Source organism: Pithys albifrons, chromosome 17, assembly GCF_047495875.1.
Source record: "Pithys albifrons albifrons isolate INPA30051 chromosome 17, PitAlb_v1, whole genome shotgun sequence".
NCBI lineage: Eukaryota > Metazoa > Chordata > Aves > Passeriformes > Thamnophilidae > Pithys > Pithys albifrons.
Genome location: NC_092474.1, coordinates 2,877,232 through 2,900,190, shown reverse-complemented (window position 1 = coordinate 2,900,190; position 22,959 = coordinate 2,877,232). Strand labels below are relative to the sequence as shown.

Below are 22,959 nucleotides of genomic sequence, written 5' to 3'. Positions count from 1 at the left end.
CCTTTGGAGGAAACAACAATAATAAAATAAAACCAGAAGGGTCGCGGCTCCCCCTGTGTGGGCTGAGACCCCCCCCCCCGGTGAGAGCGAATGGTATCGCCGAGGGCCCGGGGGGCGGGGCCAGGGGCGGCCGAGAGGGGGCGCTGCGGGGGAGCCGGAGGGGCCGGCACGGGCTGTGCGGGGCAGGTCAAGGTGTGCGGGGATGGCGCAGGGTGTGCGGGGATGGCATAGGGTGTGCGGGGATGGCACAGGGTGTGCGGGGATGGCATAGGGTGTGCGGGGATGGCACAGGGTGTGCGGGGGGGGCACAGGGTGTGCGGGGATGGAATGGGTTGTGCGGGGATGGCATAGGGTGTGCGGGGATGGCACAGGGTGTGCGGGGATGGCACAGGGTGTGCGGGGGGGGCACAGGGTGTGCGGGGATGGCGCAGGGTGTGCGGGGATGGCACAGGGTGTGCGGGGGGGGCACAGGGTGTGCGGGGATGGCGCAGGGTGTGCGGGGATGGCGCAGGGTGTGCGGGGCAGGTCAAGGTGTGCGGGGGGGGCACAGGGTGTGCGAGGATGGCATAGGGTGTGCGGGGATGGCATAGGGTGTGCGGGGATGGCATAGGGTGTGCGGGGGGGGCACAGGGTGTGCGGGGATGGAATGGGTTGTGCGGGGATGGCATAGGGTGTGCGGGGATGGCACAGGGTGTGCGGGGATGGCGCAGGGTGTGGGGGGATGGCGCAGGGTGTGCGGGGATGGCATAGGGTGTGCGGGGATGGCACAGGGTGTGCGGGGATGGCACAGGGTGTGCGGGGGGGGCACAGGGTGTGCGGGGATGGTGCAGGTTGTGCGAGGATGGCACAGGGTGTGTGGGCGCGGGTCAGGGGCTGCGGGGCCATCGGACACCCAGGGCTGTCAGAGGTGGCGGTGCGGGGCGATGGGACACGGGGCAGCGGAGGGGCCGGGGTGAGTGCGGGCACTGCCCAGCTCCGCGGCAGAGCCTGTTCCTCTGCCCTGGCAGCGGGAGGGCGATAAGCGAGGTCCCTCCTCTCTCCCCGGGTACCCGCGGCCCCGCCGTGCGGAGCTCGCAGCGGCGGGCGGGGTGTTCCTGCCGGGAAAGGTGCAGGTGATGCCCGCAGAGCAGGGCAGGGCAGGGCAGGGCTGGTGATGCGCTGCCCTTGCACGTCAGATACCTTATCAGATACCAGGTCAGATACCTGTCTCCGCACTAGAGCTGCTTCGCCGCCGGCCAGTGGTGTCCCGGGCGCTGTCGCATTTCCGAGGCAGCATTTACACCCTGCTGGGTTTGTGAGAACGGTCTGTCATGTGCTTACAGGGTGAACCATCCTGCCCCTCTGCTCTATGAACGGCACAGAGTGGCACCAGCCTGTTGGTACAGGTTCTGTCTCTCCCGTCTGTGTGACAGCACTGGCCTCGCTCCTCTCCGTGCTGCCTGCGAGGCTGGTCATGATGAGTCCGTGGGCTGGACAAAGACTGAAGCACCTGTTGGCCATCCCGAGTCGTCTTCAAAGTACAAATACACCCAGTCCAGACTCAGGAGGTGTTGCGGGAACGCTGCTGGAAATAAAGGAACTGGATGAACCTACTGGGATGATAAAGAATTCAAGTGGTTAATATGAGTTAAAAGGTCATCGGAGATAACTCCCTTTATAGTTGGGCAGGAAGCAATTCTGTGACCAAAGAACCATTTCATAGCAAAATAATGTAAAACTTAAATCAGAAGTAAGTGGGGATAGAGCTTTGGGAGTGTTGGTCCAGTGCACTGCTTTATTGATAATGAGATACTTCATGAGGTTAACTTTATTTCACTTCAAAAATAGTACTTCACAGAGACTGATAATTAGTTCTGATAACAGAGAAAGTCACAACCTTTAAAATAATGCTGGTACATCTAGTACATGTATTAATGATTTACGATTAAGTGTAAGTTTTAAGCTTTGTAATTAAAGATAATTGCTTTAATGAGATTTTTCTGTAATTGTAACATTATATCTAATACCAATTATTATACTTTTTAAAAACCCTCTGGAGAAAATCTTGGAAACCTTAGTGAGTGCTGCACATCTCATTTTCCATGCCTTAGGTTTAAATTTGTACCCTCTAGGCCTAATTTGTTGCTTTCCCTAATTAATGTTGTTGCATGAAGTTTTTCCCTTTTGGTCATTTGATACCCTGATAGAGATTGGTTGAGTAGTTGTCAACCTTCTGTAGGATGTTGTTAACAAAGATCTTGGTGCTGTCAGGTGGAAAAGTGGGCAAGTACACCCTAGACTGACATACTGGTTGTGCTGCACCTTCAGAGCTTTCAGGTAGGCAGTTTTATTGGGCTGTGGTGGAAAATTGATTTGAGCAGTTATGTAACAGACTGTATTGCCCCTTTCTTTGGTTCTTTGTGTTATTTTGCTATTTTATTTACTGAAATTGCAATTTTTGAAAGTCTCTTTGCAGATAGAATGCCTCTTGTTTGTCAAGTGGCTCAACAGATTAGCCAGGAGAAAAAACAACAGCAAAATGGACCAAACTTGCCAAGTTTGCATAATTCCTTACCTGCTCCAGACTGCAGGAACCCAGCTTTGCTTCAGCAGCTACAACCAGAAGGCTGGGATAAGAAGCAAGCAGTTGTGGTCCCAGCTCCAGTTCCCTTACAACAGGTATCAGATTTGCATATGTAGCTCCTGTGTTTGTTTATTTTTATATAGATGTTTGGAAGGTGAAAAGAAACATAAATAAACAAACAGCATTTGCAGATTATGGGACAAAATATTTACAACAATTGACCATGTGTCACAGTTTTTGTTTAACTTTAATTCTAAAGTTATTCAGGAACTGAATATTCTTGGTTATATGTTACATTCTTTTTCTGATACATCCAGTTTGTACTTTCCAGTGAATTTGATAATTTAAAGTGATATTCAGGTGTTAAAAAAGGCCTTCATATTGACAATATGTGTTTCATATATTATCCAATGTCATTTCCATTTGAAATAGAGTGGCTAGTTAAGAAAATCCCTTTTATGATCATGTGAGTTTTAAAACCAGAATATATTCCATAAATTATTAATATTTTGTTTGAATGTGAGAGAAACTGGAGGAATGGAAGTCTGCATTTTTAAACTCATACTTTTCTCAATTTGATAACTTGGTGCTAACAGATTATTTCAGGACAATTTGAGTGTGCAGAGAGACCTGAGCTCCTAAAAAGCACTGTTTCTAAAAGGTCATTTAAATTATATTTTCATTTTAAATAACAGAACTCAAGAATGTCTTAGAAGTGGACACATTGTCAGGGTCCTCCATGTTCTGACACAGCTGCTGAGGGTGTGTGATCCCCCTGAGCTGCCCATGCTCCCCCTGTGTGTTGGACAGGCTGCAGTTCACAAGTGCCTCCTTGGTGCTGGATGCAGGAGGATGGGACCTTTGGAAGGTGATTCTCCTGTGCTTGACTTGATTTGACTGGGAGAGCAGGTGGCATAGGGCATAAAATTTCTTACATATAATTCAGATCCAATTAAATTGCAAAATCTGAACTGCTGGTTCATGTATTTTTAGAAGTGACTTCTAAGATTTGTTAAAAGACTTTATGGTAGTACTGGATTTAGTAAGTATACTTGGAATTTGCTATCCTTGTCAAAGAAAGTGAGACTATTTTGCAACATTTTCTGGTTTTCCTTAAATTTCCCAGTTAACCTGAACTGCTTGTCCTGACCTGAGGAGCAGTAAGGGCACAGTTAAGCTGTGAACAGCCCTAGAGATGAGAAGCTGTATCAGATTCCAGTTTTACTTTATCTACTTTTTGTTTGTTGAATTTATATTGAAAGGGACTTCATCCATTTTTTTCCCAGTGATTTCAGCAATATTAGAGGCTTAAAAAAGACAGGATAAAACTAAAAAAGTAGCATTATGTGTCCTGGGAAACTGAAATAGTTTCTTCTTTAAGCCTCTTGGGAAAATCATTTGTAGGCAGAGGGACAGGTTGAGTGTCAAAGGCTTGTGAAGGAAGGGGGGGTTAATGTGTCAAGGTGGGAATGGATGAGTCTGAACTACCAGTTCTACAAAGGCAAATGTTTTAATTAAAAGCATTGAATTAGTGGCAGAGCTTGTAATTTGAGGGTGCTGCCCTGTTTTTGACTCCTGGTAACATGAGCATAATGCTCTGTTTTCATGGCGTAGGTCGTTGGAACCTTTTCAAGTAACAGCAGCTGTTCCCTGAAAAGTCACATGAGACTTGGCTCTTTCACGTTTCACTTCAGTTCTGCCATCAGCTGTGAGCTTTGCAATCATACTCAGATAATGTGGAATTATTAACATAATTTTTTTAACTGCACCTGAATAACTCAAGCACACAGACTGGTCTCTCTTTGATTTGACTGGGATGGAAAACCACGTTACCTGCTATGAAGCACAAATGCTGCCACATCTGAAGGTAACTGGAAATCTTATTGAAGAGATCTGCTGCTCCCCTTCATCACCCAGACTTGAGCCAGTAAAGCTCAAACCAAACAGGTATGTGGTGTTCTGGTGATTTATTTATTTGGTTATTGATTGATTTATTTTAAGTAGCAGGTGAAAATGAGTAACATTTGTGAGGGCTGTGAGGATTCATTCAGGATTATTTGTTTCTCTTGGTAACTTTTGTTTATAAACTGATCAGTGCTAAACACCGTGTGCCAGACTTCTGAGGGAAAGGAGAGTGGTACTTACCACTTAACAGTTCTTCTCATTCATGAAAGCTCAGCTTTGATCTTTTCTGTCACACTCAATAGGGTTGAAGTCTCTTGTGGTTTTGATCAAACAGTGAAAGGGACTTCTGCAGTAGAATTTCCTAAACAGAATAATTAAGTCTTCTAGTTAATTTTAAGTCTAAGATGTACTTAAAGATTATTGTTGTTGTTGGGGGAGGCAGGGAGGAAAAGATGTTCTGTTAAATTTTGAGCTTATCTGTTTACTGCTGGTGAGTCTTCACTCTGAAGAGCAGTTGGGTGGGTTCATTTTTGAGTCTTGGAGCAAATGTAGTTTTGCCATAGAACAATGTAGACTTAAATTTTACAATAAATTAACCTGAGAAGAGCAGAGTATGTTCAGTGAAGCCCAAGAAAGCTTGTGTGACATGTAGCTGTGACAGGTGACAATGAGAATGTCCTCCACTAATTTTATTTGGCCATTCTGCTAGAAGGGAGCATTGGCAGTTAATGAAATTAAAGAATTGGAAGTGATAGCTGAAATACATACCTAAAGCAGAAAAAGAACTCATTCTTAGTGAGAGTGGTGCTCCCAGTTGGCACTTTGTGGTAAGAGGATCTCTTACTCAAACCAATAGTTAATAGATGCTCATAGTGGGAGGGAAAATGCTGAAGGGAAGTCTAATACATTTGCAAACTCATTTGAATGATTTCCTTACTTATTTAAGCAAATTATGTGTGTAGCTGGAGCACAAATATGTAATTATATATGAAATATGTCTATCATATTACCATTTGCTGAGACATCCAGGGTGTTTCCAAGAAGCTTGCCACTAGTCCTATGTAATTTGTGCTTGAAATGCAGATGTTTTAGTGCACAAAAGCATTTTGATGAACTGCTTTTGCTTTAGTTATCTCCAGTTATTTACATTGTTAGTACTTTAAGAGTAGTTGCTGTTTTCATGTTGGCACTTCCTCAGCCTTACTCCAGGGGCTTTTATTTTTTGTAGAGTGCCCTGGCATTGCCTGAGGATAAATTGAAAGTATGCTCATTTCCCTCCCCAGTAAGATCCTCTGTATCCTCTGGGGCCTACAGTTTGAGCAAACATTAACAATATAGTAAATTATTCTTATTTTTTTATTTCAAATTGCATCATTATGATCCCTGTCAGATGCTGTATGAAACCTAAAGAATACTTTGCCTTAAAGCAACACAAAGCAGCACAATAGAAGGGATTCAGTTTACTCAGTAGACAAGAAAAATTATGAAGTATGTACAAGATATAATAGTCAGGTGTGCTTACTCATAGGATTTGTAATGTGATTAAGGTAATAGATCTTCAGATTTTTATCTGACTGCACAATAAATTAATAGTTTTAATGGTAGACAAATTAATTTTGAATTGTGTAGATCTGTAATGTGGACAGTCAGATAATTTTAAATGTTTGTATGCTTGATGTAAGGAAGCAATTTTTCCAGTCTTCTTATTCTGTTAAAAAGTTTTCTTAGAGATTTATTCTTAATTAATGTTAATTTGTAATTAAGTTGCTTGTTTCCACATTTTAGGAATCCATACAAAACTTCAGCCAAGACAAGGGGTTCTTCTGTGCTGTTCTTTCTTCCCACCCTCCTTCCACAGGTGTCAGTCACATAGATGGGAATGCTGTTGTCTTCTGGGATTTAGATCTGTTGGTGGACACAAAGGCTGAGGAATGGTGTGACAAAATTGCAAGAGGCAGAGATATCCACACAGACAGGTGACATTCTAAGAAACAGTATTGGTGTTTTGAAATCAAAAATAGAGGGAAGATTGTTTTGGGTAAAACTGGGATTTGTGATTGAGGTCACACTTTGGTCTTTTAAGACCCCTTTAAAGATTATATCACACATCTTCCCTTCAGACTAGAGGGAAAATGAAGATCCTGTCCTTTCCCTTACTGTTTCTTCTGTTCCAATCTTTCCTTCCCACTTTCAGCTTACAAACCATCTGGACTTCTGTGTTGGGACAGTCAAAACAAATGTGGGTGTTTGCAATTCTTAATAAACAAGAAATGCCTTACTTGATGTGATGGACCAGGAGGGTCAGCCCAGGCTTTCAACTCTGCTTGGATCTGACAGTGTAATGTTGTATTTCTGGGTGAAGAACTGGCTGGAGTTCTCTGCTAATCCCCAGCTGTGTCAGACCATAATTGCAGATTCCACTTCCAGAATTTTGATGTTCTTTGCCTTAAAAAGTCATGAATATTAAAACAGTTGCACAAAATTCAGTTAGCTTAAGCTGCTTCATTTACTTTCAGCACAGAGAGCTATGACCTGTCACTGCCAATGCCTGAGGCTGTTTCCATCTGTGCAGAGCCTACAACGGGGCAGGGAAAGGTCTGTTCAGTTTTTCCAGGTGAATTCCACTCTGTACATACCTTTTCAATTCTTTTAATTTTCAAATCTTTTCAGTTACTTTTTCATGTAGAAACAGTTGCAAAGGCTGGTAATAAGAAAAAGTGTACCAAGGGTGTCTGGAAGACTGGAAGTTGTCCAGTTTGGGGTTTGGCTGCCTGATCCCCTTCCATTGCCTCAGCTCTCTGTTCCAGATCTGCTCCTTTATCACTTCTCATTTTTAATCTCCTTTTTTTGGCATTTCAGCAATATCAGTAGCAGGCAACCTTGAAATATACAGTAATTTTTTTTATCAAGTCAGAATTTTTGATTGCAATTATCGCTGTAAACAGCTAGGAATTAATTTCAGGATAATCTTTACACAAATTGATGGTCACAGTTGTGGGTTCTACATAAGAATTAAAAAGAGGCATCTTGGTGTGATCCCTCCTTGCATTTCTTTGTTGTCGCAGGCCTTGACTGAAGAACCAACAGCTCCTCAGCCGCGGGAGCAGCAGGAACAAACCCCAGACCGGCGTCAGCCACAGGGGCAAACCCAGGCCCGCCTTGGCCAGCCGACACGTCCCGCGAGCTCCCAACATTTGTGGACTTTCACACCAAATCTTGGAGGAAAGCGCCAGCCCTGCTCCCTGCGCGGACAGGAGCTCCTTCCCTCCGCTGTCAGCACCACAATAAACACCACATTTTCTATGCTGTCGCCGAGTCTCGTTGCTATCGCGACAGGAGGCCGCGGGTCTCTCCCCCTCCCTCCCCTCCGTGCGCGCAGGCGCGGCGGTTGGCGCAGGCGCGGGGCGCGGCGCAGGCGCGGCGGGGCGCGGAGCGTGTCGGGCCGGCGGTGGGAGCGGCGCCCCCGCCCGCGGTTCGTGCGCGGGGCCGGCGGTGAGTGCGGCCCGCGGGGCCCTGCGCGGCCGGACGGGCCCTGCGCTGCCCCCCGACCGCCCGCCGGGCCTCGGGGCGCGGCCGCGGAGCCACGGGGCGGGGGGCGCGGGCAGGGCCGCTGATCGCCCCGGGCCCGGGCGGCCCCGCTCGCACACAAAAGGGCGATCCCCGCTCCGGGAGCTCCCTTGTGGGCCTGTGTTTTCGGCGGAGCCGTGAGTGTTAGCGAGGTGAGGGTAATTAGGATAATAGGAGCTTGTCGCTGGCGATAGGGTTGTATCGTTTGAATCTTAATTGTTTGGTGTCGGCGCTGCGAAAGAGCCACAACGCCGCGAAGAATTGAAGGATTGTTAAATCTTTTGCAAAAGGGAACTGCAGGGAGTGGATTTTTCCCCCTTCCTGCTCTGCAGAGAGAGCTCGCTCAGATTTGAATTCCTGGGAGCGGGAGAGGCGAGAACATGCCGGGATGAGCCCCGGTGCGGGAGAGCCGGGATCCCTCGGGAATGAGCTCCGGTGCGGGAGAGCTGGAATCCGTCGGGAATGAGCTCCGGTGCGGGAGTGCCGGAATCCCTCGGGAATGAGCTCCGGTGCGGGAGTGCCGGAATCCGTCGGGAATGAGCTCCGGTGCGGGAGTGCCGGAATCCGTCGGGAATGAGCTCCGGTGCGGGAGTGCCGGAATCCCTCGGGAATGAGCCCAGTGCGGGAGAGCCGGGATCCCTCGGGAATGAGCCCAGTGCGGGAGAGCCGGGATCCCTCGGGAATGAGCCCAGTGCGGGAGAGTCGGGATCTCTCGGGAATGAGCTCCGGTGCGGGAGAGCGGGCACCTGTCGGGAATGAGCTCCGGTGCGGGAGAGCTGATATCCCTCGGGAATGAGCTCCGGTTCAGGAGAGGAGTGACCCGCCGGGCTGAGCCCGTTGCCGACCGCGGTGCCCCTGGCACGGGAGGTGCCGGGCTCTCGGTGCCTCTTGTCACTGCTGGGCGCTGTGACAGCGCTGCCCTCCCTGCTGCACCTTCCTGGGCAGCCGCCTCTTTCCCGAGGCGTGGAAAGGAATCTCTGCATCCCCAGGGCTTGAGCAGATTGCTGCAGAGAACCCAGGACGGGGAGCTGATGTATTCCCAGCCTGGGGAGCGGGACAGGCGGTTCCCGCTGCATCCCATCCTTCCCAGCAGCACTTCCCAGCCGTGCCGCGGTGCTGCTGCCTGTTGCCACTTGAAAACAACTCGGGAGTGAGGAACACAGAAGGCAGCGTGCTTGTGTGTTTGTTTGGGCTGAAATACCAAAAGTGAAACTGTTCCTTTCAAAATACGAGAGAGATTTTCATTAAAAAAATCAGGGTTCATTTTTCAGCCAGTCACTGCTGTTATTCCCAGCCTGAATCTACGTGTCAGTGCATGTCAGTGGAATTTTTGTTTTTCTGTGACTGAAACACAAAGCCAGACCGTTTTTTGATTTCTGGGTAGCTTGACTCAATAAACAACATTTAAAATGAAATGCAGATTTGGTTAATTTTCATCTCTAAGTGCTCTGAGGGAAAGAGGAGGCAAATGAAGCACCAAGTATGGTACTTTTTAAGCATCTAGATGATTTGGCAGAGAGTTCTTTTGTGATGCATTTTCCTAGAACAATTAAGTTGAATAGTTTCTCCATTTTTGTATTTTTAGTTACTATTGAGGCAATGAACTGTACATTGTAAGCAAGTGTGTTTACAAGACCTTTCTATTAAGAGTTAAAAGCACTGAAGCATTAAGAGTAGTGAACACAAAAGAAGAGTAAATGTATTTGATATTGGAGACTTGATTCTTGAAGTTCCACAGAAAGGGGGAAAAGTCTTGGGTTTTATTTCTTTTTATTATTATTTGAAGTCATTCTAACTAGCTAAGGGGAATGTATCATTGTATAGCTATGATATTCCATGGTTATGATATATTCTATAGTTATATTGTATATCATAACTATTCAATAACACTTTGGTAACTAGATAAATGTATGAGGGATTTAAGTGAGCTTTTGTTGTGCTGAGAGTTTTGGATAACTTGAAACATTTTAAATAACTGCAAAACCAGGATAGCAGAATTCTTTCTATGAGGTAGTTTTTCTAAGAGTACCTAAATAGTTTGAGTTACAGAAGTGTTTTTACCTCCCCTGAATTTCTGTTTTTCTGTATTTCTTTAGAGCATACTGTGAAACCCTAGATCAGTGAGAATGCACCATGGTAATGGTCCTCAGAATGCCCAGCGCCAGCTCCAGAGGTCCAGATCCTTCACAGGCAGTGAGGGAGAAGAACAACAGGCAAACTTACCCCAGTCCCCTGCAGCTTCTTTTGCTCCTTCTGCAAGTCCATCTGCCCCCCAGTCTCCCAGCTACCAAATCCAGCAGTTCATCATGAGTCGGAGCCCGGTGGCCGGGCAGAATGTGAACATCACACTGCAAAATGTGGGCCCGGTGGCCTCAGGAAACCAGCAGATCACACTGACCCCGCTGCCGCTGCCAAACCCCACCTCCCCGAGCTTTCAGTTCAGCCCTCAGCAGAGGCGCTTCGAGCATGGATCCCCATCCTACATCCAGGTTACTTCACCGCTGCCTCAACAGGTGCAGTCGCAAAGCCCCACCCAGCCCAACCCTGTGCCGGTGCAGGCGCTGCCGAATGTCCGGGCCGGCACTCCGGGGCCCGGCCTGGGGATGTGCAGCCAGAGCCCTACGAGAGGATTCGTGGATGCGAGTGTGCTTGTGAGACAGATCAGCCTGAGCCCTTCCAACGGCGGACACTTTGTGTACCAAGAAGGACCGGGAATCGCACAGATTGCTCAAGGAGCTGCAGCACAAGTACAGCTCCCGTCCTCTGGGGCGCCGGCGACGGTGAGGGAGCGACGGCTGTCGCAGCCCCACTCACAGTCTGGGGGCACCATCCACCACCTGGGCCCTCAGAGCCCCGTAGCCAGCGGGGCCAATATGCAATCCTTGACTAGCCCGGGCCATATAACGACAACCAGCTTGCCACCCCAAATCAGCAATATTATCCAAGGGCAGCTTATGCAACAGCAGCAGCAAGTGCTTCAAGGGCAGCAGCTGGGGAGACCCATTGGATTTGACAGGACTTCTGGTGGATTGATAGCAGGAGTTGGAGGACCTAGTGCGTTTGGAATGACATCACCTCCTCCTCCCACAAGTCCTTCACGGGCCACTGTACCACAGGGGCTGTCGAGTCTTCCTCTCACTCCTACAGCTAATACAGCAGTGAAGAAACAACCCAAAAAATTGGAGGAGATTCCTCCTGCCAACCAAGAGACTGCTCAAATGAGAAAACTATGTTTGGATCATCACCACAAGCAGATGGAAATTCTTAAGGAAACTTTTAAGGAGTGTTTGATTGAACTTTTTTTCCTGCAACATCTTCAAGGGAATATGATGGACTTTTTAGCTTTCAAGAAGAAACATTGTGTTCCACTCCAAGCATACCTGAGGCAAAATGACCTGGATCTGGAGGAGGAAGAGGAAGAAGAACAATCTGAGGTCATCAATGATGAGGTAAGAAATCTGTTGGTTAACGTTTTTCGAATAAAATCATAGATGAAGTTGTAGAACCTGGATTGTGAAGTATGAGAGAGTGTCACAGGGCCTGAAAAGTAATTTTTCCTTAATGAAGTCTGGCAGTTTTTCATTAAATAGTTGGTCTGAGAGAATGCAGTTCTGCTCGATAGTGTGAGTTGATGGGTGGGTTTGAATGTGCTGTTAGATATATGTATTTGAAAGAAAAGAGTAGAGAGGGGAAAGGAGCTTTCACTATCCTGGTTAGTAGCATACTAATAAAGATGGCATTATTGTGAAAACTGATTTAAACTATTAGAATGGATATGACTAGGAATTGTTATTTAAATTTCACTTGCTAGGCTTACACAAACCAAAGAAGAACAAGCAGAAAGTGTTACAAGAGGTTAACCTGTATTTGGCTCCTGTAACTATGGTTAGATAGATGTTACAGAATCTCAGTGTTTCCTGGCCAAGAAAAACTCTGAATGAAGCTAATTAGTTAAAGAACATGTGAATGATAACGTGTAAGGGTGAGTGGTACCATCAGGTTGCTTCGGCTGCCCTGTGCACGTGTTGCTGTCTAAAACATCGACCAACCAGGGCTTCAGACTGGTAATTAACAAGTGTTCACTTTGTTGCAAAGGTTTGAATTGCTAACTAAGTTGAATACATTGTTTATTAATGGCAAAGGACTTGAAACAAGCTTGCCACAGAAAGGTTCTCTGCAGCTTTTCCTGCACGTTTGCACCTGTTTGTGCAGTTCTTGATCCCCAGCACACCGTGGATGCTGGTGCTGAGCTTGCCCACGAGCATGGCACGTGGCTGCAGCAGGGGAGACATTAACTGGTGCCCCTGCACCACCTGGCGCTTCTAAATCCCTTTTAAAATTTGTGAAAATATGGGCATTTAACTACCAGTTTGTAGAAGAGCCAAACCTATTATGTAGAGAAACTCTAATTGCTTTAAATGCCTTCAGTGAAAGTTGATGACTCTTAGGTGTGAATCATTAGCAGTCGTGTCTTGCAGCTGGAATTCGTGGCAAGTTTTAACGGTTTAACAGCTGAAGTTTAATTTGCTTTATTGTCTAAGCTTCTTGGTTAGGAAAAACGTATTTCTGCTTATGATAGTTATTGCTAATTTAGAAGGAATAATTTCTTGCTCTATTAGTAACATAAAAGCTAGTCTGTTACTGTAATTTATTGACAATGGATATTCAGTATTTTTTCACCTGGTTTATGTTTTGTCAAATTGTTTAGGTGTTCTTGTTGGGTTGCATGTTTGTCAGCTGAAATGCCAGGTATTTTTAACTACCGTTTGCCCATTTTGAGGGATCTTTAGTGGGTGTGACTTGTACAGGTTCACTGAAGTCAGTGGTGCTACTACACTTTACATCAGTTGAGGCTTTGCCCTGTGGTGTTGCTGGTTTAGAGTTTGCTGTACTTCACTGCCTTCTCGTGGTGGATCCTCTTTTGTTTGTGGAAGCCACTCGACTCTGTAACTACTGGAGAATTTTGTAAAGTGCAACAGCAAAAGTCTTTACGTGTTTTTAAGTGATTAATCCTTTTGCAATACTAAGACATCTTTTGAGTATGTTCTTTCTTTTTTTTTTTCTGTTGTTGTTGTTGTCTTCTGTTTTATTTCCCCCTTCCCCCTCTTTATCACTTTCTGCTAAAGCAACAACGCGCTTCATCCCTTGCCTGGAAAGGCTGATCTCTTTGGGAATTCCAGGGGAGAGCGAATGGTGGCTGTGCTCATTGCTTAAATAAATGTTGAAGCTCTCTTACACGTTCAAACTGTCTGTCATGCTAATTTGTTGTCTGTTAGCAGCAGCAATCATTAAATTTAAACACACTTTCTGTTAACTGAATTTAAGAAAAGATTTCTAGTGGTGAGAAGTCACTAAGTCACTATAAACAGTCAAGGCTGTGCTCTGTTCTGCTTTTAAAAGTAAGGCAGAACTCTAAAAACAGGTTGTGCTCAAACCAAGCTACACTGATGGTGGCTGAGTTATTATCCCCTCTTCAGTGAGGTGCCATCAGAACCAAAGGAGTGTGTTGAACAGTGAAAAAAAAAAAAGAGGAAAAACTTTTAAAAAGAAAATGATTCTCCCTTCTTTTTTTTTCCCAAAATATTTCTCTCAGGTAAAGGTTGTGACAGGAAAGGATGGGCAGACTGGTACTCCTGTCGCTATAGCAACCCAGCTTCCTCCAAATGTTTCTGCTGCTTTTTCATCCCAGCAGCAACCATTTCAGGTACTTTTCAATGGTTCTAAAATGTAGTTTCATCCCAGATTTTTTTTCTTCATTCAGATTTGGTATTTCTTAGATGAATTAGAATTTTCCCAAAAGCCCATCCCTTATCATCTAAACAAAACAAAAAAACCTTTGCAGTCTTCAAATGCCTCAGTATAACTGAAGCCTTGAGGAAGTTAAAGCTTTGTCTCCAGGTTGCTGGCTTATTTCATTAACTTTCAGCTTGAATGTTTTCACTTTGGTTTGTTTGTCTTTTGTTTCCCTGATGCATTTGGTTCATTTGTGCATTCTGCGTAGTGACAATATGGGTTCTTTGTCTGTGGCATTGTAATTGTGGATTTCTTCTAAATTTCTTTTCTTTTTTCCCCTTATGCATTAAAGGTTTTGACTATGGCTACAGAAGGTTTTGGATTTACCTTCCATGAAATATTCTGAACAACAATACTAACCCTCTGACACAATTTGTTTTAAGTAATTAACTGCTTTCCATTAGCTCTCTGTAAACGCTGGGAAGAAGAAACAGAAGGCCTTATTTTTATAACCATTTTTTTCCTTTTTTTTCTGTGAGGGAATGCTGAAGAAAGTCAAGAAATAAATGTGACAATCAATGCAAATTTTTATGGATCAGTGATGATGCAGCTTCTGAGTTCAGGCTAGTATGGGCTTATGCAGCTGCCTTCAACTCTTGTTACCCAGACACCATTGCTTATATACCATGAGAAATAATATATTCCAATTCAATCTGCAATTAAAATATTTACCTTTTAGTTCAATTATATGCGTAGCAGATGTTACAGGGTGAATTATTCTGCTATACCACAGCAGCTGTACAGTCTGTACTGCCTTTATCTAGGCTTTCAAAAATGGAGAGTTAAATGAAATATAAAATGGGTTGTGTTCCTGTGTGTCACAAAAGGGATGTTCCCTGTGAATAACACACAAAGGAGTTGTGTAGTGAAGGGACTTGCACTGAGAGCTCTTCCTTAAACCAAATACTGACATGTCTTGGGAGTCTCCTTAGGCAGTCAGGCTTCATCTAAGTTGTTTAAAACATGTAATATGGTATCAGATTATTTATTGTAGTGATTAGGGTTATCATCAACCTGTAGCTGCAGCAGTGAGGAACTACTCCTGAAAGTGCTGTACCATTTCAGACCAGATGCAGAGAAACTGGTTCATGCTAAAAGCTCTCTGTGTGACAATACTTTTTAGCACGAATTGCTAAGAGAAAGCAGCATCCCTTTCCATCAATCTTTCTCTTTGCAACTGTTTATAGAGAAATAATGTGTCCCAATCAACATCACCATTCAGATCTGAGTAAGTGCAGCACTCAGAATGATTGTTGTGGATGTGCTGCATAATCATGACCTCTGGAGAGCTGCATTATTTTAATTAGAGTTGGGACAGTTTTAGTCTAATATTAGTGTATGTGACTGCAGTTTATAAAGATGTAACATCTCTGCTCTTTGAAGTGTCTGGCCTACTTTGCATGGTGATAATGCAGACAGCTGGGAGGCACATTCTTAGGAAAATGCCAGTCAAAAATCCTAAAGCAGAGATGAAGCCTGAAACTGTGAGTATGTGATCATCCAGAGTGAGATTGCAGGTGAAATAAATGGCATTTGAAGGGGAGTTTGGAGCATGTACTTTCTTAAACTGATGTCTCAGAAAGCATTTGATGCAAATGGAACATAAGCTGAATTTGTTAGTTAATTCAGTAGCATTATACAAAATAAGTTCTTGTGACTAATTTTGAAAGTTCTGTAAATGTCCATGTGTATGATGCTCTGCCAGACACTGGTTCTTGGACTTGAAATGTGCTGCATATCAGCCTTGTGAAAAGACAAATTTTGAAAACTTGATCCTATTGATTGTGAGATGGCAGTGAATTGTGACCATTAGGGATGAATATGAGTCAGAGATGCTTAAAACCAAAATTTACATCTTAAGACTGTAGTTGGGTCTCTGGAGTGGCCACAAATGCCCTCACAGCGGCAAAAAGATTAAATATTATTAATTTGTAGCTGTTGATTGAGTGGCATGAGAGATATTCAAGGAGTGTGTGAAACACAGTTGTTTTAGGTGATGTTGCCTGGGATTATTAATACTATTTGATGAAGCACTGAAGATGTAGGATATGGCTGCTGTAGTTTATTTCAATGTAGACTGGTGTTTACTTCCATAGGTTTAATTTACACTGGTAAAATTTATATTAAAAATCAGAGAAGAAAAGGCCTGCGAATAAACTAGAAGATTCTTATGGCAAATGATTGTCTTTGTTATATTGTCATAAAAAATGTTCACAACATTTGCAAACCCTTACTGTACCTCAACATGGCAAAGGCTCTCACCATCAGAAAATTACACTTGGAGAACCAGAGTGCTAAATTAGCTTGTTTCTTGAGACCTAGAGACTGTCATACATGAAGTCTGTCTTTTCTGATGGAATCTCTTACAACATTTTTGGGAATAGCCCTTATTTTTCTTGTATTAATTTTCATAATAGAATTTTGGGTATGGCATGGCAAAATACTGAGAAGAATTTAAAAATATGACTTGGAAATTCACTGAAAGGAATTGGACTTGCACAAGCATTGATGGACATTAATAAGTACTTGCCAATATGCTGAGGGCCTAAAGAGCATGAAAATTGTCATATACACAAACTTGTTTGCTTCAGTAATCCCACATGTGAGCTGTCACCTGTGTTTGACACTGAAAGGTTTCTCTAGGATATATTCTTGCCATCACTGCCAATATTAAATATAGTGATTTAAAAATAATGCACTGTGTAATCTTACTGAAGCTAAATTCAAACTTGCTGAATCAAACTCCAGTGATTCCTTCTGCAGCTCAGTATCAGTAGTGCTCTTCCAGGCTTGTTAATTCAATTCTTTGCTGGTTATCCTCAGACAAAATGTATAGCAATTTCTGGTGAGCTCTGATGTCCCCTTAGCCTTGTGGCAATGTTGTTTCTCCTCACTGAGTTTATTCATGGCACTCATTTTGCCAGCTGTGCAAACAGGTGCAAGTCTGGCATCTGGAAAACTGGAATTGGAACTTGTGTAATTTGGCTGAGGTTCTTTTATTCCATCTTCTGAGTTTTTCCTGAAATATTTCAAGGGTAACTGTCACAGAGCTCTATCCTGAGAATGAGAGTGGTAGAGACTAAAATAAGCTGTTTTCAGGATGAGAGTTAGTTTGTATATTACTGATGTTTCACACAGAGGAAACACACTAATGAAAAATTCCATTTATTAAAAAAAAGTAATAAAAATATTGGGCCAGTTTTTGTGTTTGGTTTTTATTTTTTCATATCCCATTTTCCTGGGTTTGGTATCACTTGTAACAAAATACAGGTGTATTTTATATATAACCAACTTCAACAGTTTAGTTCCCATTTTACAACCTAATCGCAGTGAAGGGTATCTGTGCATTGTGGACATCTGAAACTTGATTACAGATATCGAATGACTCTTGTTTCCTTTCCTACAGCTGTTCTGAAGGATTTGTACTGTGCTGACTTTAGATCCATTTGTAAATTATATTCTGGTGTTAGACCATCTACAGATTGAACTTCTGTGGTTTTTCTTTTCCCTGTAGCAAACGCATACAGGGACTGCGGGAACGGGGACTGTGAGCACCATAGAGATTGAAGCTTTTAAGAGACAGCAGCAGGCCCTTGCACCAGCAGGTATGTTCCACAGGCACAATTTCACTTTCATTCACTTTTTTTCCCAAGCAGTGAATGGAGCCCACTGTTCTGTAACTCACGAAATCCAGTTTTGCCTCACCTTGGGAATTGCTGGATCCTTAGGACTATCTACTGTGAATGGTGCTGTGTGAAGAGTGCACTCCACTCACAGTACATAGGCCTGGATTTGGCAGGCATGGAGACTTTGTTAGGTTGATTGTTCTGGCTGAGAAGATTGGAGATGGCCAATTTGAAGTCAGAGGGACTCTGCCCTTGGAGCATGTTCTTCATAAATGCTACACATGTATAATAGTCATAGCTTTCTGAGCTGATGTTGGAATCATGTGTAGTAGTTTGCTTTGTAAAATTGAACCCATTCCATTATACCATGCCATAAATGGAATTTGAATATCACAGATTCGTCTAAGAGACCACGAATTGAAGTGGGCCGTCATGGGATGGTTTTTCAGCACCCGGGTGTGGCTTCAGGAGTTCCTCTTCAACAGCTAATGCCAACGGCACAAGGTACTGTGTCACCACATGCCAATTGCACATTAATTTAACAAGGAGATGTTAGTGATGGGACTAGAAACTTGGGCTTCCAGCCTTCCAAGATCCTAGTCCCACCACACACTTCTCCATGTAAATTAATACTTGGTATGCAATGCCTGGTTTGTTTAAGGAGCTGAGTGACGGGCTCCAAAGGTGCATGTGGGCATGGAAATACGTCACAGGTGCTGGTGCAAAATGGCTAATCTGAAAATTCTGGAACTGAGCCCAGTGATTTATGAAAAGGAAACCACCTAATTTGAACATCATGAAAAATTTCTATTCATTAGTTGTGCCACACTTTAGAATTTGTGTTAGAGTGAATGTATTAGGAACTAAGTAGTATTTAGACTTGATGCTCTTATTTTAGGTTAAATTCCATTAGCTCACCATTCTTTTTTTTTTGAGTATATGAAATTTAGAAGAATTACAATGACATGCTCTTTTGTAGTTGCTATGCTCCAAATTTTAGTTACAGTCCTGTGCATGAAGTACTTTGTTGTTTATTGTAATGGTGATTTATTTTGTGATTGTGATGTGGTATTTTCAAGTGATGGTGTCTTGTGGCAAAGTAAGTAACAAAACACTATTTGCCGTTGATTTCCTCTTTCTGTCAGTAGAGAGAATTGGACATTTTGATTTCATCTGTACTGTGTTTCCTCTTGCCTTGTAGGTGGAATGCCTCCCACTCCTCAGACGGTGCAGCTGACGGGGCAGAAGCAGAGTCAGCAGCAGTACGACCCCTCGAAGGGCCCTCCGGTGCAGAACGCGGCCAGTCTGCACACGCCGCCCCCGCAGCTGCCAGGGAGGCTGCAGCCCACCGGTGTCCCCATGACATCCCTCCCAGCCACCCTGCAGCTCACACAGCAGCAGCCACAGATCGTGGAGTCTCCAGCTCAGCCTCAAATTCAGGTGAAGATCCAGCCTCAAAATGTGCCCCTGACGGCCGCTCCGCTTCCAGCACCGCTCCAACAGCAGGTGCCACCAGCAATCCATGTGCAAGGACAGACGCCAAGCCAAGTGTCACAGCCACAAGCTACAGTCCAGCAACAGGTATGGGAACTTTATGGGAGTGAAAATATGTTTGTTTCAATGCCCTGTAAAATCTAAGAACTCTGTTTTAACTTTTTCATTCCACTGGACACTTGAGTCCTTTCCTTATAAAACTGGTGGTGTAAATTTTTTATTCAGTTAAATTCTTTCTTATGTTCTGCTGTAATGTAGACCAAGTATCGACTCCTAAACTCATCCAGTGTGTTTCTTGGGCAGACTGTGGCTCTGACACGACCACCTGCAGATGCTGCTCAGACTTCTCAGCGTCTTACAGCAAATACGGCACCACCTACCTCATCCACGGCGCCAGCAACGATCTCAGGCACAGCTCCCCCTTCTCCATACCCAGTGCAAACAAACAGGACCTCTCCAGCCACAAACAAGTCCCTGTCTCCTATTGCATCCAAACCCCCAGGCTTAGCAGTAGCAGCAGCCCCTAAAACACAAAGTCCAGCTCAGAATGCAGCAGCACTACCACAGGAGAACTCTCAAGACAAACTTGCTGAGCAAGTAAAGCTGGTAAGATATTTTTAATTTTCCCCTGAAACTTATGCACAGTTAACACACAGTAACAAGTAACACGAGTGATGTGTTTTGAGTTACAAAATGGCTGGGGTTTGTGGCAAAGAGTCCTTTGGGGTTTTTTTCAGACTGCTTTACATGATGAGTTTTGTTTTTATGTGCATTTGGAGAAGCTGAAGACAACTTACTGGTCTTCATGCTGTCACTGTGTTTTTTCTGTTGGTTCTGTCTGCTCACTGGAGGTGACTGCAACATTACTGATTTTTACAATTAACTGGAGATGTTGTTTTGCTTATTCAACAGGAACATCATGGAAACCTTGTTTCTTTTTTCACAAAATCTATCAGTATTAATGAAGATATGTTTCTCTTCTGTGGATAAATACATATGCAATTTCAATTTATTTTATAAAATGAATTTTTTGGTTGTGGGTTGCATGTGTCTTACAACTTTTTTTGTGCTGTCCACTGGACCTTTTTTGTCCTGTTATTTAACAAAGTGCCTCTTGTAATACAGGTTGAAGTACTATGATTGTCTGTATATATAAGTTGGATTTAGTCAATGTTCAGACTTAGTATTTGTAATATGTGTGTCCTGCTTTTACACCTTTTTTTCCTGTCAATTAGTTTAATGAACTGGGAGCTATTATTATTTTTCTATGATTCTATGGTATTTTAGGTGCATTCTGCAGCTTCATTGTAACTATGTGTACTTCTTTCTAAGGAAAATCAAATCCATCAGCGAATAGCAGAGCTGAGAAAAGAAGGTTTATGGTCCCCAAGGCGACTGCCTAAACTTCAAGAGGCTCCAAGACCAAAATCTCACTGGGATTATTTGCTGGAAGAAATGCAGTGGATGGCAACTGATTTTGCCCAAGAGAGAAAGTGGAAGATGGCAACTGCTAAGAAGGTACTTGAAAAACACTTTTTAACTAGGAACAATTGATGTTGATCTCCCTCAGCTTGGTAGTTAAGCTATTTAAGTACCTTTTTGTACACACAGAAATGATGGGAAGATGACCACCAGTTTTTAGCTCAAATGAGGAGCCTTTTTGTCAAATTTGGATATTCTAGCATTTAAAACAGACTAGATAATTGTATGGATTGTGGATGCAAGTAATAGTTCAGGATTTTGTGGATTTTATTCATCTGGAAATCAAATACCTTGTTTAGGGACCTTCTCAATATGTTGACTGTTCCATATATAAAAAGTAGAGCTCTCATACCTCTCTCACAAATTACTTATTTCCCCTCAATGAAGAGTGAGTGCAGAATTTTGTAAATAACTTCCATTGGATGTTGTTGTTGATCTAATTCTTCTTTCTTAATCTCAGAAAAAATGAGAGTAATGACAGCAGTGCAAACATGGTGGAGAACTGTTTCCATAGGGGAAGAGAGCAGCACAGTGGGGATACAGTAATGGAATGGAAATTGGAGTGGTGTGAGATGAAATAAGTAAAGTCTGTTTATTTACAACAAGCAGGAGTTTTCTGTGGATTCCAACTACGTTGCATCTTTTTTGCTAAATTTATGACCATCATAGGGTAATGAAGAGAGCAACTGAAGGTTTAAATTCCCTGTTGTTTTACACTGTGTATTCTGAAATGATGGAAGCTCAGAAGCAAAGTATTAAAATAGGTATATCGTTTTGTACAATAAATAATCTACATTTTAAATAGAATTTAAAGCTGGATTTCCATTTATGGCCAGTGGTAGGTTTTTAAGAACAGGAGAAACAGCAAGGGCAACTATGAAATGATCCTTGCCCTGGCACTATGGCTCAAACTTCTGGAAGTCAGTGTTTTAGGGACCTCCTGAACTGAAGGTTGCAATCAAGTCAGTCTTAACAGCCATTGACTGGTCTTTCACTCATGTATGTACACTCATTTTGAACTCATTTTAGCTTTGGTCTCTGTGTCTGTGACTTCATATGTGCTGTCTGGAAGAAAAAAAAAGTTTTGTTTGTTTGCTGCCAATTTTTGTGGATTGTTTTTATAATTTGTATATTGAGAGAGTGAATTAAGTGTTTCCTACTTGATTGCTTAGTTATAGTTTGTGTATTTTCTTTGAGTTTCATGTCTGTTGCTTTACTTGCATGGTAAGAATTAGAAATATTGGAGGTAAGTGCTATGTGTGTAAAGCTGTGGTCAGTATTTGGCAGCTGATAACCACTATAATGGTTAAGAAATGCAGTGTTATGTCTTTTGAGGTAACCTAATTCAGTATTTCATGGTATTTTAGATGGTAAGAACTGTAGCTCGTTATCATGAAGAAAAGAAACTTAATGAAGAACGAGCTAAAAGGGAAGAACAGAACAAACTAAGGCGAATTGCTGCATCCATTGCAAGAGAAATAGAATATTTCTGGTCTAACATTGAGCAGGTAAAGCACCAACTTATTAAGACTTGTGCAAGTTGTGCTTTTTTTCATCTTCAGTAATTTATTGAAATGTAAGTGCCTTACTAGATGTGGTTTACATTGCAGGTTGTTGAAATAAAACTGCAAATTGAATTTCAAGAGAAAAGGAAAAAAGCTTTGAATTTGAAGAGAATTTCAAGGAAAGGTATTCCATTTCATAAGAAATACAGCCTAAATTCTGATCCTATTGTTTTGTGTAATTTCACTCAGAGCAGATTGATCTTGTTGGTGATATAATTGTGAATTGCAAATAAAATAGATCTGAACAGTGAGTTATGGGGTTTTATGTTTTTATATTAGATTTTGGTAATAATTCTTATGTTTTATGTTGAAGACATAAGTTCATGTAAGAAATGTAAAATTGCTAAGTGATTAATACATACATCAAATATAATAATTTTTCAGGTAAGGATGCAAAAGCTGCAGAAGACTTTTTTTTGGAAAAAGAAAGTGAAATGGTAAGTCTTTCCATTCCTTAAAAAACCCATCGAATTAGTTTAAATGTGACTACATATGTGAAACATTTCTGGTAAAGATGATTTTTTTTTAAATACATGGTTATGATGAATAAATTACACTGGAGTTACTGACAAACATATAGTCACAAGCACAAATTAATTTATTTCTGATTAGGACCCCCAGCTTTTACCAGGAAAGTGGATTGTGGTTGATCCATGTCTTTAACAGCCTTGAAACATCTATTCTAAGATTGAAGACCAAAAAACTACAAATTAATTGCTAGGGCAGGAGTTTCATCTACTGCAACCAGAGTTAGACTTTGTGGGGCATGAAAAATGTTTTCAGGAGACCTACTGAGAGATGTAGGTATATGTTACAGAATGGATCAAACTGAATGAAACTTAGATATCTTTTGCCCTAGATGAAATGTGGGCTAGGGCTCCTTGGCTATGCCTGTGCAGTTGGGAAAAAATGGACAAGGAATTGTTCTGAGGCCCTCAGCCATCTGTCGTGGCCCAGCTGATGC

At 43.0% G+C, this 22,959-nt stretch overlaps 1 protein-coding gene, 1 long non-coding RNA gene and 1 other non-coding gene across 19 annotated transcripts in view; all 3 read left to right on the top strand.

Moving 5' to 3' along the window:
• The first annotated feature begins 132 nt into the window (after positions 1–132).
• Positions 133–7,771, top strand: LOC139680077 (uncharacterized). Of its 6 annotated transcripts, XR_011699300.1 has the most exons (8): positions 133–192; positions 1,323–2,316; positions 2,445–2,658; positions 3,259–3,431; positions 4,178–4,510; positions 6,254–6,444; positions 6,985–7,063; positions 7,534–7,771. It is a non-coding gene; the product is annotated as an uncharacterized lncRNA (long non-coding RNA). The 6 variants fall into 6 exon arrangements; XR_011699297.1 differs by having other exon boundaries at positions 1,323–2,658; positions 4,347–4,510; XR_011699295.1 differs by having other exon boundaries at positions 1,323–2,658.
• On the top strand, positions 5,658–5,796 carry LOC139680152 (small nucleolar RNA SNORA49). The gene has a single exon (XR_011699316.1). It is a non-coding gene; the product is annotated as a small nucleolar RNA SNORA49 (small nucleolar RNA).
• A 97-nt stretch (positions 7,772–7,868) lies between the features above and the next one.
• Positions 7,869–22,959, top strand: part of EP400 (E1A binding protein p400) — a 47,401-nt gene continuing 32,310 nt past the window's right edge. For 10 of the 12 annotated variants that reach the window (XM_071572497.1, XM_071572501.1, XM_071572498.1 and 7 more), the window contains exons 1-10: positions 7,869–7,960; positions 10,132–11,484; positions 17,343–17,433; positions 17,851–17,958; positions 18,656–19,035; positions 19,252–19,554; positions 20,281–20,466; positions 21,798–21,938; positions 22,041–22,119; positions 22,380–22,432. In XM_071572497.1, coding sequence (XP_071428598.1) covers positions 10,162–11,484; positions 17,343–17,433; positions 17,851–17,958; positions 18,656–19,035; positions 19,252–19,554; positions 20,281–20,466; positions 21,798–21,938; positions 22,041–22,119; positions 22,380–22,432 — 2,664 coding nt within the window. In that variant the 5' untranslated portion in view covers positions 7,869–7,960; positions 10,132–10,161. Of the gene's footprint in view, positions 7,961–8,096; positions 8,188–10,131; positions 11,485–17,342; positions 17,434–17,850; positions 17,959–18,655; positions 19,036–19,251; positions 19,555–20,280; positions 20,467–21,797; positions 21,939–22,040; positions 22,120–22,379; positions 22,433–22,959 lie in introns of those variants that run through there. The other 2 variants (XM_071572489.1, XM_071572495.1) reach the window with 2 other exon arrangements.